At 45.6% G+C, this 17,617-nt stretch overlaps 1 protein-coding gene across 1 annotated transcript in view; it reads right to left on the bottom strand.

Annotated features, from left to right (window-relative positions):
* Positions 1-604: 604 nt before the first annotated feature.
* The window catches only part of KIF26B (kinesin family member 26B), a 491,165-nt gene continuing 474,152 nt past the window's right edge, over positions 605-17,617 (bottom strand). Inside the window, exons 13-15 of the mRNA XM_081299332.1 lie at positions 8,103-8,305; positions 7,446-7,596; positions 605-4,360 (exon numbers count right to left, since the gene is read on the bottom strand). Coding sequence (XP_081155458.1) covers positions 4,212-4,360; positions 7,446-7,596; positions 8,103-8,305 — 503 coding nt within the window. The 3' untranslated portion in view covers positions 605-4,211. The remainder of the gene's footprint in view (positions 4,361-7,445; positions 7,597-8,102; positions 8,306-17,617) is intronic.

Here is a 17,617-nt window from a genome sequence, read left to right as displayed (position 1 = left end):
TGTGTTTGCTTTGAACAAATTATGGGCCCTTGCCAGACCTGCCTTCTATCTCAAGAAGTCAAGGTCGGGTGGATGATTTCAAATAGACACATCTGTGATGAAGGCTTGTGGATGAACCCAAATTAATGATGAGTATTAGAATTTGAAGCCTAAAGAAGGTGGCTAGTTTATAAGGACATGAGATACATACCCAAGTGGGCACAAATTTCCTTCTCCTTCAACTCCAATCATGGAATGAATGAAAATCTTTGGAGCAAGCACAAGACTTGGATGTGTGTATAAAAAGACTTTTTTTTTTTTTTTTTTTTTTTTTTTGGAACCACCACTGTGGATGGAATAAGTGTCTGTGATCAGACTTCCAGCTTTAGGCTACTTCATGACAATCTGGGCCAAATTCCTGCCTGCCAAACGCCCTTTTTTTTTGGTGTGAGCTAATGGGTCTCCTGTGCCCTGTTCTGATGAGTTACGAGTCAGGTGCTCTGATGCTCATAGGACTTCAGTTCCTATTTAGAACCTAGCTGAGCTCCTTAGGCTGTGTGTGTGTGTGTGTGTGTGTGTGTGTGTGTGTGTGTGTTTGTGTATGTGTTTGTGTGTGTGTGAGTGAGATACTTTTTTAAAAATCTCAGTTGGAGTCCCTTCCCTGCTTGGATCCTTGTTTGAGTTCACAGGACTCGTCTCTGCATTTGCATCTGAAGTTCCCCCATGTTCAGAATAGCAATTGCAGATAAAACAACAGGGAGGTGTGCTGATTCAGATCTGGAAGAGATGAAAGTGAGAGACAGTTTCTCATGATGTCAAGAGGAATTCAAGGACAAGAAGATCAAAGGTTCCAGCTCTCAGGTCGGGATTTGAAAGCCCAGGAAAAAGCAAACTATGGCTCCCTTGCAGCATAAAACATCATCGTGAAATGCAATGTGGATCTACTTCAGGGGAGATGGTCTCTATTTCCCTTTATTGAATCTCAGTCTTGTTCTGCTGGCAATGTTTCTACTTCACACTAACTATTTGGAGCAGGAGTTGGTGGGATAAGTTTCAGACAAGGAATTGAGTAAGGTTTATGCCTCTAAGTGTGAATTTCAAAGAGACATTTCATTTGTGTGTAATGAAACAGAAATCAGTTCTTGGGTGTTCCCTTAGCCTTCTTGGGCTCTGTGTCACTAAAACCAAAAGGAGACCTGGAACCATCTATCATCTGGACCCTAAATGACATCCTTCGGTTACTGGGGCTGCTTTGGATATAGTACCTTCTTTCTTATGCTCAAAGATCATCATCTGTATCGTCAATTCATAGAGCCAGGAACAAGCTCATCATAATGTCAAATGCATGACTTCTTCACATGGTTTATCAACTCTTGGTAAATTAAAATGTTTGCAGTTAAGTAAGTAAAATAAGACAAGAAATAAAGAAAAGAAAAAAAAAAAAGAAAGAGAATGGACAACAATTCCCAGGCAGTTGTTCTCCTATACCATGGCCTACGGGATCCTGGGGATGTTCCATGATGGGATCTCTTGGGAAGTCAATCTGACTTGGTAAGATCACTGTGGGTAATATCAACCTTTTGTTATATCATGAAGTTGTTAAAAATGTATATAAACACATTTAGGCAGGAAGCAAGCTGAAGGCCACTCCCTAGGAGATAATTCACTGTTCTGCTTGGTCTCACTCCAGCGAAGGCACCAGGCTCTGTCAGTGACCTTCTAAAGGAAGTCACCGCAGCATGAGGACCTCAGGGCTAAGGGAGAATGTGGCAGTGGCAAAAGCCAAGCTCACTGATAACTTATCAAAATGTATTTGTTCGGGCTGGGGATGTGGCTCAAGAGGTAGCACGCTCGCCTGGCATGCGTGCGGCCTGGGTTCGGTCCTCAGCACCACATACCAACAAAGATGTTGTGTCCGCCGAGAACTAAAAAATAAATATTAAAATTTTTTTAAAAATGTATTTGTTCACAATAGAAAAACAAGGCATAGTCACCTTTGAAAATTTCTCAAAGAAAGGCTTTTCATGAAGTGGTATATTTCAAACTAGCAATCCAAAGGTATACCAAAGGACAAACAAACCAACTCAAAGCAATGGCATCCTCTGGGGTCCATGTTTCCAAGAATGTTGTTAAGCAAGCCAATGCATGCAAGTACTGCGAGGCCAGAGGTGGGCTCAGAGTCCCAGAACTCTGCAGAATTGGTTTGGGTTGAGGAGTTAGGGGAGGCTCTACTTCTAAGGTAACACACTTGTTTAACTTGTAGGATGCACAAAGAGGAAAATGACCCCTTTCACCATATTTTAGCCCATTCAACTAGCATATTCAGGCAGATCTTGTGTGGGTACATTTGCATAGAAGCAGACTCTTACAGAGTGTGCAAAGCTGGACTCGTGACCCATGGAGTCGGTCCATGGGGCTGACTTCCAAAGCAAGAGAGCTAATGGGTCTTCTGTGCCCTGTTCTGATGAGTTACAAGTCGGGTGCTCTGATGCTCCTAAAACTTCAGTTCCTGTTTAGAACCTAGCTGAGCCCCGCTGGCTGGTGAGACAGCTGTGTTGGGCTACCAACACAGAGGCACAACCAACAAATGCAAAGGCTAATTTTCCATGGCGGAGAGCTTGGGCTGAGAAATTGGTTAGTGGGGACAACTAGCCTGGAAAGAGGCTCACGAAGCTCAGCTGCATTTGAGGGCAAAGATGAACAGTTCTCAGGACCTCAATGCCCTTGGCGGATCTGTGCCTCAAGTTTTTGTCCCTAACACAGGTATAATAATCCTGAAGGGAACTTTTGCAATTTGAGAATGAGGTTTTGGGATCCAAGATCTGGATATTCATATTCATTCAACTCTACTCTGCCTGTCCATAGTTATGAGATTTAGGGAGGAGGAACGTCTCTCTGCCTTTGGGTGCCAAACTTTAGGAAACAAGCCTAGTCCCTAGGTGGTATGCAGGCTTCGGGACAGGGAAGAACTGAACTTCTTGCTCTCGGCAGGACTCTGGATAACAGAAAAGCTGTGTACTCCCTAGCCTCCTTCTCGTTCTACACCAATGTGATTGGAGTCTATAAGCACGTACCAGCAGAAGAAGCCTCTCAACTCAAAGTCACCACCCCTCTCCCCGGCCCCCACTGCCACTTCATTAAATCCACAAAACTCACAAACAAGCAAACATGGCTCTGCTGAATTGATTCAAGCTTTCGATCCAGAGTCTTTGGAATAGAAATGAGCATGAACTTGTTTTGAGGAACATAAAAACCCTGGATGGGTGGGGAAAGGGTGAGGATGGGGGGCTACGCCTACCTACATGGAGAAGTCTGGCCCAGGTCACAAAGGACAACTTCTCCCTTAGAGATGCAAGCCCTGTCTCCTCTCCTGATGGCTCAAGTTCACTCATGCTGCTCCACGATCAGCCGCCCTCTGGGTCTGCTGGCCGACCTGCTGCTCATGGGAGGAGGCACTGAGCACCACCTGCCTTTCCAAAACCTTTTTTTTTTTTTTGGAAACACACATTTGCTTGTGTGGATGAAAGTCTCTCTGTTCTGTTCGAGTGGCCTTACCAGAATCGTCATTTAAGACAGTTAACATTTATTCCTATGCAATACTGGTTAGGAAATAGCTCTACAAACACAACTTACTTACAAACAGCAAGTCAGAAATAGGATAAAACACCAAGAGAAAAACGAGCCATGAGTACATTTCAAAAACGCGTGGGATTTTTCTCTTCTGTGGGTTTTGTTGTTTGCGTCTTGACTAGCACCATCTGTACACGAGAAGAGTATGAACACAAATGTTTGGGTAATCATAAAGATTTGCAAGGCACTTAATCCGTCATCCTGGGTCATCTTGTCGTGGGTGTTTTGTTTTCGATTTCCACAGCAATCCTCCATCCACCCTCCCCCTCACGAAAGCACGACAAGAGAGAGGTCTCTTCGCCAGCAGTTCTTATGTACAAACAAGTTAAGTTCCTCAAAGTGCTTTTATTTCAGTCTCACGGGGGCTCTGACGTCCCTTGGGCTTCCCATCATTCTCTCCTTCCACGTGTTCGGGGCTTGCACCTTCCCTACTTCAGAAAACAAAAGAAAACTCGCCTTCCGCTCAACGCTCCCTCCAGACTTGCCACCAACCTTCATCCTCATTCTATAGTCTTTGGGGTGCCGCCAGCACAGAGGGCCTGGGGGAGGGTGACGTCCCTCTGGGGAGTAAAGGGACTGGTGGACCAGGGATCTGCCGCTCCTTATCGGCGCCTGGAGGTGATGTCAAAGCAGGTGATCATCATGAGATGGGCCTTGCAGAAGTTGACACGGCTTTCCAGGCGCTCTGTGACGCACTCCAGGGCCTCCAGGTACTCCAGGGAATCCAGCTCCAGCACCTGCTCCAAGTCGACTGCAAAAGAGGAAGGGCCTGGAGACTCCAGCAGGAAGAAAAGCCATCCTATCTGCTCAGCCCAGACCACAGGGCTGCCCGTATCTGCCCCTCTGTCCCCAGATCTGATCTCTTCACCTGTCTCTAGTGGCCTTGGTATCCCTCCTACCTAATCCTTGGCCTCTCAGCCAGTGGACTGAAACACTGGTTACCAGTTTTTAGATTTTTAACATTTTGTTGAGATTATTCTGAGAAATAAGGCAAAAATCTAGCTGCCCCCACCTCTGGCCATCTCCAACCACAGCATCTGTGAAAGATGACGCCATTATTCTTCATTAACCATGAAGCATGCAGATCTTGAAGCTGGTGTGGGGCAAATCCTTTCCTTGTGATCTAACGTGGCAAATCCCTCTGCCTCCTTAGATAGAGGCTGTTTCTCCCTCATATTCCTTCATGAGCACTTTGTAACCTCTCGGGCTGAGAAACCTGACCTGTCTCTGGTCTTCCTAGGCAGTCTCATGTACTCGATGATCATTCAGGAAATATGATAAATAGATCTAAATTGATAGGTGAGCTTCCTTAAGCTCAGAAGACAAGCTGACACTTAGGAGCAGGATGCTGACACTCAGGCCGACAGTGGGTGAAAAGTTTGAGTCCTTCAGTTTCTGAAGAGCAGGTGTCTGCGGTCAACCCCACCTGGACTCAGTTTTCCTACGATGTCCATGGTGGCTGGGCAGAGGGGTGGGCTGCCTGGTACTAGCTCCAGAGGTGCTGCAAGGAGTCCCCATATGGGGAGGACAGCAGGGACAACCACCAAGGCTGGTGGAGTGGCCGTGGAATCCAAAGCAGGAGACTTGCGTTTGATTCCCAGCTGCTCCACACTAGCTCTGTGACCTTAACTTCTGCAGGTGCCATGTCCTTAAAAGTAACATGAGCATAATAATTCCTACCCTGCCTATCCTATCTACCTCGAGTTGTTGAGAAGAATAAAATCAAAAAGGAGATAACGAATGTGAACATGGTCTGAAAACATTTGAAAACCATGTCATGCTACAGAACCACCAGGGACTGTAACGGAAGCAGACTGCTTTATACAGAGGGCATCCCTGAGAGCGAGACTGTGAGGACACTCACTCAGTTAATAAGGACCACAGCTGGAGGGAGACCCAGTCTAACAGGCTGAATGCCCGTCTAATACTGAAGGGACAACACCTCACTACACCATAACCCCCTCAGACCTCATCACTGGACCACCTCAAAAGCGGCATCAGACGTAAAAATTAAAAATAAAAATGGACCCAGCACATGTATTTCTGTGCCAATACCCTGCCGGCCACCAACAGGAAGAGTCAGCATGCAGCCTCCATAGTTTTTTTATTTTTTCCCCCATTCTTATTTTCCACTCATCTTAGAAAAACAATCTGTGCTTCTCCTTTCATGTGGCCTTCTGTTCATTCTCTTTCTTAGCATCAAAAATACCTGGTTCTTGACATATACGAAGGCAAGAAGGAATGTCTTCAGATGTTTCCTGGAAGCATTTGAAACACAGGTGTACTGAGGTGTAAGCCTGCTCCCTTCCTGGGAGAAAATGTGCTTTGTAAGACGAGGATCATTTTCAAGCCTGCCTCGGGCATAAACAGCTCTTAAAAAATAAAATGTTAATGAAAATGTTAAAAATGAAGGGATTGTGGGGGGGCTGGGGTTGTGGCTCAGGGGTGGAGCACTAATCTAGCATGCGTGAGGCCCTGGGTTCGATCCTCAGCACCACATAAAAATAAATAAAGGCATTGTGTCCAACTACAACTAAAAAAAATATTTTTTAAAAAATGAAGGAACTGTCTGAAGGGATGCCCCGGGATCTCAAAGTGTCCAGAGATTCATGGAAAAAAAAAAGAAAAGGCAGCCACAGGTGGGAGAGAAATAAGCACTAGGCTCCATGTTTGTGCCCTGGTCAGACATTAGCTAATGTTCTGTCTTGTCTGCCCCATACTACCTTTGATAAAAATACCTTTGAAAGAAGAAAATTTCTAACAGAGGACTTCAGGCACACGCTGTGTTTGTGGGACTGTGGGCCTAGCCACAGATGCTGCATCCCCAAAGCAAAGGATGCTCTCTGTATTGGATATGGTCACGAGAACCCACTGAGGTACTCGGGGGACATGGTACTACTCCATTTATATGGAAAAGAAACCTGTCACAAGCGGCAGGCGCTGGGAAGAGCCAGGCATCTGACAAACCCTGGCACTTCTTTTTCACCCAGAATCATTTTACCCAATATTTTTAAAAAAACCAGCTTCTCTGGCACACAAATCTAAGCCTCAGACCTCACTCGTGGGCTCTCCTCACTACCATGGAATACTGGGAGAGGGGGACCTGCAGGGGAGGGGTGTGTTGAGAGGGGACAGAGGCAGCTGAGGGCTGGAGAAAAGAGCCAGATGGGAAACAGGGAGAGAATTTTAATGACAGTAGCATATTTTATCCCCCAGATTGTGGGATTGCTTCCCACATCAATGTAGTAGTTGGGACCAGATTTAAGTTTTATTTCACACTAAATGGAATGGTTAGGAACAAATAAATAAGAGACAATTGAATCCGCCTCTCAAAGAGAACAAAATTGCTCTGAATCATTATTAGATGGTTACTGTCATCTGGGGCTTTCTATTAAATGGAAATAACACCAGGCTGCTCCTCTTGCTTTCTGGGTCCTCTGTGAAGCTTTACTATGGTCATACATTCTACCCTATCAAGAGCTCTATAAATTCATGTCTATTTCAGGCTAGATAAGCAGTGTGATTTTGTGGCCTAGGAGATTTGTAATACAGCCTTCATGTCTGGGTGATCTGCCACATGCAGGGGGGAAAAATCTCATTTTCAAGTGCTTTGGACCGAAACACTTAAGAAATAATCTCACAAGAGCATATTCGCCACTCCTTTGCTGTTCCCAGCCCTTCCCACCTGCCCCAGGAGAGTAGGATTGTTCACTCAGAGCAACCGTCTCCATCTGCCCCTAGATGAAGTGTGCCGAGGTCACCCTGGGTTAGGTGCCAGGCCTTTGTCACTGGGGAACCTGTTAGCCACAGTGATAGAAATGAACCATGGGCCTTACATTCACGGAGCCACTTGTTGGGGTCCAGCATCAGGTACTGTTTGGTCATCTCCAGCTCCTTCATCAGCCACTCGTACTTGGCTCTGACCTCTGCGATCCTCTGCTGGCGATGCTCCAGAATTTTCAGTTTTGCGTTAAAGCACATGACCTCCTGCACAGCGACGGAGAAGAAGAGGGGCAGTGTAGAGAAAAGAAGAAGAGATCCTTCTGCTCCTGTCCAGTCCACATGACCTCTTCTAGAGAGGAACACTTCTAAAGACCGTCCATGAGAAAGGAGCTGGTCCCTGGGAAGTCTGGGAGGGACTTCAGAGATCTCAGTGGGATTTCTGCCTTGATAAACCAGACAGCCCAGCCCTGGGGGAGACTGTCTGTCGCAGGCTGTTCTTAAATGTAGAAAGCAGATGGTGTTCCAACTGGGCAAATGCTGGTCTGCATGAGTATGAAACCTCAAGACAAGGAGCCAGAAAAGCCCCCCAGACCACTGTGGCCCCCAGCATGTGAGGCTTTAAGGCATTTCAGGAGAGGACACAGAGTTCCCTCCAAAGTGTCTATCCCACTTGATGGGCCCACTGTCACCCACCTGCCCACAACAGAAGCAGGTCCCTTCTCAGGGCAGGACCCATGGGGAACCGCCCCCACTCTAGGAAATGGACTCACCTTGCTGGCGCCACCACGTCGCCGCTGCAGGCGCTCCACATCGTCGATTTCATAGACCTTGATCTCAAAGGGTTCCCCGAGGCCCCTCTGGGTGCTCCGCAAGGGACCATCCACCCAGCGGACCCCTGTGCTGGTGGTAGGTTTTCTCACAGGGGAGGAGGTATCGAGGGACAATGCTGGGATGAGCCTCCGTCTCTGAGAACCTAGGGAGAGGAATAAGCCACGTTTGATCCTTTTGCACTTCAAACTTTGATATCTTTCTTTGATGCAAGGAATGGTGTCATAGCAGGGACCCTGTGGTCACCTGCAGAACTGCACTGAAATTCTCTGACCTCCCACCCCTGACCCCAGCACTCACTCCTGGGGCTTCACCTGGAGAAGCCCAGAAAAATCCCTGCTCTGCTCTTAGAACCCCCAACATGCAGCCTAGAACTGTGAACCGCCCTGGTGTGTGCTCGGCACAGGGACATGTTCCACAAAGAAATGAAAGATACATCCATGTTAGGGAAAAAAGGTTCCAGTGTTTGATAGTGTGGTTATAGGATTTCCAGAAAATACTGTGTATTTGTTTATAACAACAGCACTACAGTAAGCACAGACTGCATGCCAGACACTAGTCACCATGCTTGATGCACTATGACAAACTACTAGCTGATCCCTAATATCTATCCTATTTTTTTTTGTGTGTGGTTCTGGGGATTGAACCCAGGGCATTGCATATGCTACGCAACTCTCCACCACTGAGCTATCTTCCTTTTCTTTCTCAGCAAGAGATACCCTGATTTCAGCAGGGCACATGGCCAAATCCAGTGGATAACATACCCTGGCATGGTTTTGACCAATAGGACATAAGTAGAAGTGGTATATATAGCTGCTAGAAAGAATCAGCAAAAAAGAAGAAAAGCAAGACAGGTATCCTAGTCTCCCAGCACCCTGGAGACTACCACATGACACTAGATCTCTATATTGTTGCAGGGGGTTTTCTGTTCTAGACAAACCTAGTCCTAATCAATATATACACAGTATCTCATTTACTTCTCACAGAAGAGGAGACTAAGGTATAAAGACCATTAGTAGCTTACCTAAGATCTCGGAGTTTCTTTGTTAAAAAAAAAAATCCATTGCTTACATTTTATTTCTCTCTCTCTCTCTCTCTCTCTCTCTCTCTCTCTCTCTCACACACACACACACACACACACACACACACTAACAAAATCAGGTAACAAATTATTTCTCCAAAGGATGTATGGTTTGGATCATAAATGCACCCAAAGGCCATGAGTGGTAGGTTTGGTCCTCAGCAGGTTATGCTATTGGACATGGTAGAACTTTTAGGAGGTGGGACCTAGTGGGAGAAAGTTCGGTCATTGGGCATGTGCATTTAAAGGGGATGTTGGAACCTCGGTCCCTTTGCCCTCTCCCTCTCTTTGCTTCCTGGCCTACATGAGGTGATAGCTTTGATCCACCACTGGCTCCCACCAGGCTGTGGTGCCTTGCCACAGGCCCAAAGCAACAGGGTCAAACTCTGAAGCCATGAGCCAAAATACATCTTTCCTCCTTTTTTACATTATTTATTTCAGGTATTTTATCATAGCAATGTAAAGCTGACTGACAAGATGTGTTGGGACTAAATACCACAGGATTTGGTACATATGAGCCAAAATGAGCATTTGAGAGGAGATGATCATTGACGATAAATATCCTTTTGATTGCCTGTCTTCAGATCACTCATGTCAATTTGCGGAGATGGAAAACACACAAGAAGTGACTTGGGAATGGTGTACAGAGATGAGCAGCTCCTTTGTGACCTTAGGGGCAGGTCTCTAAATAGAAATAACAAGCATGTGGACAGCAGGGCCCAGAGTCCCCTCTGACCCAAGCATCATCTTCCTTATGACCAGAGTCATAAGTGAGTGAGCTGTGGCCTCCTGGCCTTCTGAGTACAGGGCCTGATATTTTCACCCATGTATGAAAGGGAACTTGCCTCTTGCTTTGAGAAGTAGAGGGTTTGATCCATTTCCCTGGTTTCTCTGCCTGTGGGCGGTTTTTGGTGTCTCTGGACCTGACTCCCCGAAAGGAAGCTGAATCTGTTAAAGGCTGGCCTGTGACGCTGAGTACTCCTTCAGAAGGGGACAGGCACATCAGTGGCTCTCTCCTGGGCAGGAGGGTGTTGGGAAAGCTGACATAATCCCAATAGGTTCATACTGAGACTGAAGGGGGCCTGATCCACTGAGGTTCTGAATCTGATTCCCCCGGCCCCAGGATGACTAAAGAAGGTGAAGTTTGCCTGAAGCCTTTGTAGCTGCTCCTAAGGATAGAGTGGATACAGAGCCCCATACAAAGTCAAATCTGAGAAAAAATGAGCATGAGAGGGCGTGAAGTGCTAGCAATCTGAAGGCTGTGAGGCCTGGCAGTTTTCCTGGAGGACCTGGAGATGCCCATATGTGTCAGTGAACTGGTGTAGCTGGAGGCCGGCATGTGAGGTTACAGCAACCAGGCACTTGACCTTGGACTTGCCAGTCTCCAGAAGGGCGGGAAGTGGATTTCTATCGTTAATAAATTACCCAGTCTAAGAAGCTTTGTGACAGCAGCAGGAAGGGACCCAGCCACGGTGGGAATGCCTCCATTTCTCCCCCCTGCCCTGCTCTTCTCTAGGATAGCAGAGATGGTTCTGAATAAATTTCTGTCCTCACAAATTGTATGATAAAATTGATATTCCAAAGATTAATAATAAATAAATAAAAGAGGTCATGTTTAAAACAAGATGGAGATAAAAAAAACAAAAACAAAACCAAAGAGGGAGGCCTCTGGGGACGGGCAAGACCTCATTCCAAGGCCTGGGTCACTGTGCCTCCCTTTCCTGTTCAGGGTTGATACTCGTGCACCTTGAGCCAGTTTAGATGGGGACTCACTTGCCTAGAGCCAATGCAGGTGAGGACTCGCTCTCCTTGACCATGTGTAGGCAGAGATTCTCCCTTTGAGCCTTTGTAGGCTGGATTCCATTTGGGCAGATTGCTTTGGACAGAAATCTGGTCTTTAAGCCCCTCCCTGAGGTGTGTGGAAAGGGTGGGTGGCAGCTGTTGGAGAAAACACCTTTGGAAAGGCATTGGAGATTCCAGAGTGTTCTGTGGCATCATCCCCATGTTCAGAGAAGTGAGAGGGGAGCCTAGTGTCCAGGGGTGGGCCTGCCTGCAGCAGTGGCTGGGTGCTTCAGCATATGCCACGCAGCCTCTGCACCCAGAATCTCCTCTTGGTTCCTGCTAGAGGTCCTAGGGAAAGAGCACATGGGCTTCAGGAACTGGAAGTGTTAAACCATCTCAGGGTTGCTACTGACATCATAGCAAAGTGCACCCATGTGGAATTGCTCTTTTCTTTGGGCTCTAGGGACACTGAAGTTTGTAAAGTGAAGTGAGCCCAAATAAAGAGTTAGAAACCCTCAGGTCAGTTGTAGGGAGAGTGGGATGGATGTTTGGGTCAGTGCGACTCCACAACTCAGAGAAGTTTATGAGTAGCATTCCAGAAAGCCAGAAGTGACAAACATCTTCACAGACTCTGAACAGATGCAGGTTTCAGTGATCGGTGAGAGCAAGATGGCAGCCCTGAGGGCCACCATGCATAGGGTGCTGGGAAGCCCATGGAAGTGAACCTGAAGATGGATCAACAGAATTTGCTCCAAGCAAACAATGGAGAGAAGAAAAGTTTGTTGCTGCTGCTGCACTTGTTATTTTTAATGAATAGAGCTTCAGGAACTAGGAGATGGTCTAGGGTTAATGTCATCAGGGATCCAAACTGAGAGGATACAGTATGCCACAGAAGGAAATTAGGACTTGATTTTCCAAATGTGGTGAAATACGTGAATCTACAGACTTAACCAGCTTAGCAAACCTCGGTAGGAGAACCCCAAAGTCCATGCCCAGACACATGGATCACTTATAAACCAGGGATTAAGGAAAACACTTGAAGTCAACCAGAAGAAAACAATACCATTTTGGCAAACATGGAACCATTTAAATGACTGTGGAATTCTTATCAGAAATTAGGTAAGACAGAAGGCAGCGAAGCAATATTTTTTAATAAAGGAAAAACATAGGGAAACCAAAGTCTCATATATCAAAAATGTTCTTCAGAAAGGAAGCAAAAATAATTACTTCTTCATATAAAACAAAGCTAAGAGCCAGCTGACTTGTTAACAAAAATAATTGGTGGTTCTTCAGACAGACCGAAAATGATGCTGGAAGGAACTTGGGCATCAGGGATAAAGAGAAAAATAAAAAACAAATAACAAATATGTGGGTAAATAGAAGATGTTATTTTTCTCCTTTTGAGCTCTTTAAGATATGTTTTGACCATTGAAAGGAAAAACTGAGAACATATCTGGAACTGAACAAAAATTAAAATACATCATATCAAAGTTTGTGCATGCAATGAAAACATTGCTTAGAGATTCATAGCATCAAATGCTTATGTTAACAAGTAGAAAGTTCTCAAATCCATAATCTAAACTTCTACTTTCAGAAACAGAAAATGATGATCAAAATAAACCCAAAACCAGCACAAGGAGAAAAAAAAAATAAACATGAAGACTAATATCAGTGACACTCTACAAACCTGTTCAATGTGAATGAAATGGACGATTTCTGGAGGAGCAGGAGTTACCATAAGAACATGGACATTTAGATGGCTGGGTGGCCATCAGGGAAATTAAGTTCCTCATAGGAAGAGCTCCAAAAAGATCTTCAGGTGTAGATGAGATCACTGGAGAATTCTACCACATTGGAAGAAGCATTAATACCAACTGTATACAAAGATTTCCAGGAAGTAGAAGAACAGGGAACAATTCACAATGTATTTCATGAAGCAGGTTTTATGGGGCCATGAAACTAGAAAAGATGGTGCCAGAATAAAACCACGAACGAAACCCAAAACCGACAGACCCAAGTCCATTGTGAATATAGAGACAAATATTTCTACATCAGGCACTTTATGGACAAGCTGAGAAAGACAATATGATGGTATGGATTGACGTAGAATAATTATACAACCAAAGTCAACACCTATCGCTACAAACTCTCAGATAGGTAGGACCAGGGAGTGTTATGGGTTGAATCATATCCCTCAGAGACATGTGTAGGTTCAAAACTCCATACCTAAGGATCAGGTCTTTTTTGCAGAAGTGGCATTATTATGATGAAATTACCTATGATGGGGTCATAAGGGGCTAGGGTGAGCTCCTGGTTCATCCTGGCTTGTGTACTTATAAGGACAGCAGGGCAAGTTTTGATTCAGTGTGACTTATGCCGTTCTACGACTATCTTCTCACCTGTTTAGTTGATATTTGTGGTGAAGCATCTTCACTCTTGTACCTCTGAGTGTGGATATGTCCTCAGGTTACGTCTTTGTGGTTCCCATTGGGGGGTTCCATTTAACACGAGAAAGGGACACCACCCTAGTGCGAATCTGCAGCAGGGGAACTTCAATAGTGTAGCGAATGCTGCTTCTGTGCCTCTCCATCCCCACCTCCTCAGCTGCTGATGTCACAATCTTACATGCAGACACCCTGTGTGTTCAATACCATAGAATACAGTTGGGGTTTTCTGCTACATTATTCTCTTACAACTTGAAGAAAACAAAAATGGCACTAGCTTTTACAATTGTCACGAATGTGCTTTACCAGAGATCTTTCTGCCTTCATGGAGATCTGAGTTCCTAATCCAGTGTCTCTCAGGTCAAGCTGAGGGACACCCCTCCCACAGGGCACATCTAGTGGGGGCCAACTCCCTGGGCTCTTGTTTATCGGGTGCTGTGGTTGGAATGTATGTGTCTCTCACAAATTCCTGTTGATGCTTCAGCCTCAACATAACAGCACTGAAAGGTGGGACTTCAGGGGGCAATTAGGGCATGAGGCTCCAACCCTAGGGATAGGATATACCCTAAGAGTGTTTCTCCACCATGCACAAGGACCTGATTTACTTCCCCTACACACACACACACACACACACACACACAAATGTACGTTTGTCAAACTGGGTGCAGTGGTGTACGGCAGTGTTGTTGTTTTTTTTTTTTTTTAAGTTGTAGTCAGACACAATACCTTTATTTTATTTTTATGTATTTTTATGTGGTGCTGAGGTTCGAACCCAGCGCCTTGCACATGCTAGGCGAGCTCTCTACCGCTGAGCCACAATCCCAGCCCCAACGGCAGTGTTTTAATGAGCTTTTTCCATTACTACAGCCAAGACACCTGAAAAGAACAATGTAGAGGAGAAAAAGTTTACCTGGGGGTTCAGGGGTTCAGAGGTCTCAGACCACAGATGGCTGACTCAATTGCTCTGGCCTAAGGTGAGGCAGCGCATGATGGGGGAGCCCAGCAGAGGAAAGCTGCTCACCAAAGGGCAGCAAAGAGGCAGAGGCAGAGACAGAGAAAGAAGGTGGGGCAAGATCCCAGGGATGAAGCATCCTCCAGGTCATGACCCCAGTGACCCACCTCCTCCAGCCACGCCCCATCTGCCTACAGTAGTCAGTCAGTCAGTCCACTCAAGGAAGGATGGACTGATAAGGTTACAGCTCCCCCAGTCCCACTGCTCCACTTCTGAATATTCCTGCCGTAGCACAGGAGCCTGGGTGGGGGACACCTCACACACGAACCAGAAAAGGCTGTATCCTCTCTTCGTGGGACACCGAAGCAGGATGATCACACATTGAAGCCCAACTTGTCAGCAAGTGTCTGTCAGGTGATGAGGAATACCCAGTCTAGAGTTAATTTTCTCCACAAAACATCTTTTGCACCCTACGCTCCCTAAATTTCACATCAGGTATAGCTTTTATTTATTTATTTTTTTATCAATAATATATATTTTTATTTTTTTTATTGGTTGTTCACAACATTACAAAGCTCTTGACATATCATATTTCAGGTATAGCTTTTAAAAGCCTGGATCCTTACTTTGTGTACACACACACACTTACACACCATTCCCACATTCACTTTTCAACAAAATGCAGGCACTGATTTATGAGAAACATCAACCCCTTGGGCAAAGTAAATGTCCGTCTCTGTAGTGTCCAAGATTTTTACAATGGGAATGAACAAGATGATGCTTAAAAAAAAAAAAAAAAAAAAGAAAAAGTCTGATCAACGGAGAGGGTAATGCTCTTCCTCCTTACCTATCCTGAGAATGTAGAAATACCCATTCCAAAACTGAAGCTGTTTGTGTGTGTGTGTGTGTGTGTGTGTGAGAGAGAGAGAGAGAGAGAGAGAGAGAGAGAGATGGAGCAGGGGTCACAGTGTTTGGGCAGCACTGGGTAGCTCAGGCATTTCTAGGATGACCCTGATAAGGATCTATTTGTATGAAGAACCAAGGAGAGTTATAGGATGGGACAGTGTATTAATTATCCACTGCAGCTTAACAAATGATTGGGGAATCCTAGTCACGGAAACTCTTAGCTCACACACTCCTCTGGATCAGGAGTCTAGGAGCAGCTTAGCAGAGTGATTCTAGCCTAGGTTTTCTAAGCTACCAAATGAGACTACAAATCATCTGAAGGCTTGATGGGGGCTGGGACACCCACTTCTAGGTTCACTCATGTGACCTTTGGAAGAAACTTCAGTTCATTGCTGTGTGGGCATTTATGACACGGCAAATGGCTTTTTAGAGTTAGTGATCCAAGAGAGTGAGTGAGGGCAGCTAAGACAGAAGCCACAGTGTCTTCTGTAACCTAATCTGCCTTATCCTATCAGTCACAGAGACCAACCTTGTTATGGTGTGGAAGGGGCCTACACAAGGGTGTGAATACCAGGAGGAAGGGACTGGTGGGGGCCATCTTGGAGTCTGGCTACCACTGATGACATGTGGTCAGATGGAAAACTATCTGAACAAGGACCACCCTGTGTGTCCCACCAACACTCACACAAGAGCATCACATGAGATGGGAGTGGAGATCAGTCTGATGGACAGAGAGAAAAGTAAACAAGCCTGAATGGAGAGTGACATTTCACTGGGTGATATCGATTAACAGAAATATCTTGAAAGCCAACTAATTCCCATTGCCTTCCTTGTGTTCCATCTGGCAATCTTTGGAACTTCCATCACTAGCTCACTCCTTCCCATTGGGAAGTTTACCTAATACTGAGTTTATTGTGCTTTGGGACCTATGAATAGCTTCTTCTGAATGCTAATGAACAGGAAACTTAGTTGTTCACGAAGTTTTGAATTTGGTTGCCCTTCCATCAATTCCATAAATGAACTGACATCCAATTATTATACCTACAATTGAGGATCCCTTCAAAGGTACACTATCATGGTTTAGATATGAGGTGTCCTTCAAAAACCCATATGTGAGACAAGAACATTCAGAGTTGAAATGATTAGGCTACAAGAGATTTAACCAAATCAGTGCATTAACCCAATGATATAAATTAACTGGGTAGTTAACTGTAGGCAGATTGGATGTGGCTGATTGGATGTGGGATTTATATTTTGTTTCTGGTGAGCAGAGCCCTCTCTGCTTCCTGGCTGTCATATCCTGAGCTGCTTTCCACCACCATGCCCTCACTTTGGGCCCAGAAGTATGGAGTTGGCAGACCGTGGACTGAACCTCAGAAACCATGAGTCAAAATAAACTTTTCCTCTCTATGTTGTTCTTGTCAGGTCTTTTGGTTATAGTGATGAAAAAGCCACTAAAACACCCACAATGAGCCTAATGTTGGTGATGACAGAGAAAATCAAGGACAGGGGCAGAGGGGATGTAGTCAGGGTAGAGAAATGGAGTTTAATGATGTGAAGGATGTTTCATAGGTAGAGATGGTGTCCTTCCTTTCCTCTGAAGGACCCAGGGAGCAATAACATTGGCATGGTATGACATCATGGGGAGAAGACTGGCCCCAGGGTCTGGTCTGGTCCCCATGTAAAGTTCTTGGACTTTCTGCAAGGTCTACTATATCGACCTTGTAAGCAGATGTTTCCAAGTTTTGCTGGGCACAGTCTACCACTGTCCATTCTTACGAGATTGCTGGTGGGGTCTGGGCAGGAACCATGGCCAGTGGGGCACCCCAGCCAGACAGGAGTCTTGCAGTATCCACGACACACTGCCTGCTGGGTCTGTGATGGCACACTGGAAATCAGCCTCCTTCTAATGCTAGAGGATCAGGATGTCTCTCTTCTCAACTACTTTATGCCCTAACAGCACAGCACTTGAGAAATCCAGAATGTAAAGAAATACTCAGGCTGATAACTGCCAACATAACTTTGCTGCATGAAATGTCCCAGGTTTGGCCTGAGTAAGTCACCGCTGTTATTTTTCACAAAACTTTCAACCAGACCATTCCCACTAAATGGAGGCTGAACCCTCTCAGTCCTCCCCTTGTGGGTTTGGCCACCAGCGATATTCATGACCCATCGAACTGAAAATGTTACTGCCTAGAAAACATGGGCATTTGGAGCACGGAGGCCTCACAACACCCTCCAGGCATGTACTTCTGTCTATTTCCAAACGCCTGTCTCTAGGATAGGAATCTT

Source organism: Spermophilus citellus, assembly GCF_964194105.1.
Source record: "Spermophilus citellus genome assembly, chromosome: 6".
Lineage (NCBI taxonomy): Eukaryota > Metazoa > Chordata > Mammalia > Rodentia > Sciuridae > Spermophilus > Spermophilus citellus.
The sequence above is the reverse complement of the archived record's forward strand: the minus strand, read 5'-3'. Positions and strand labels throughout refer to the sequence as shown.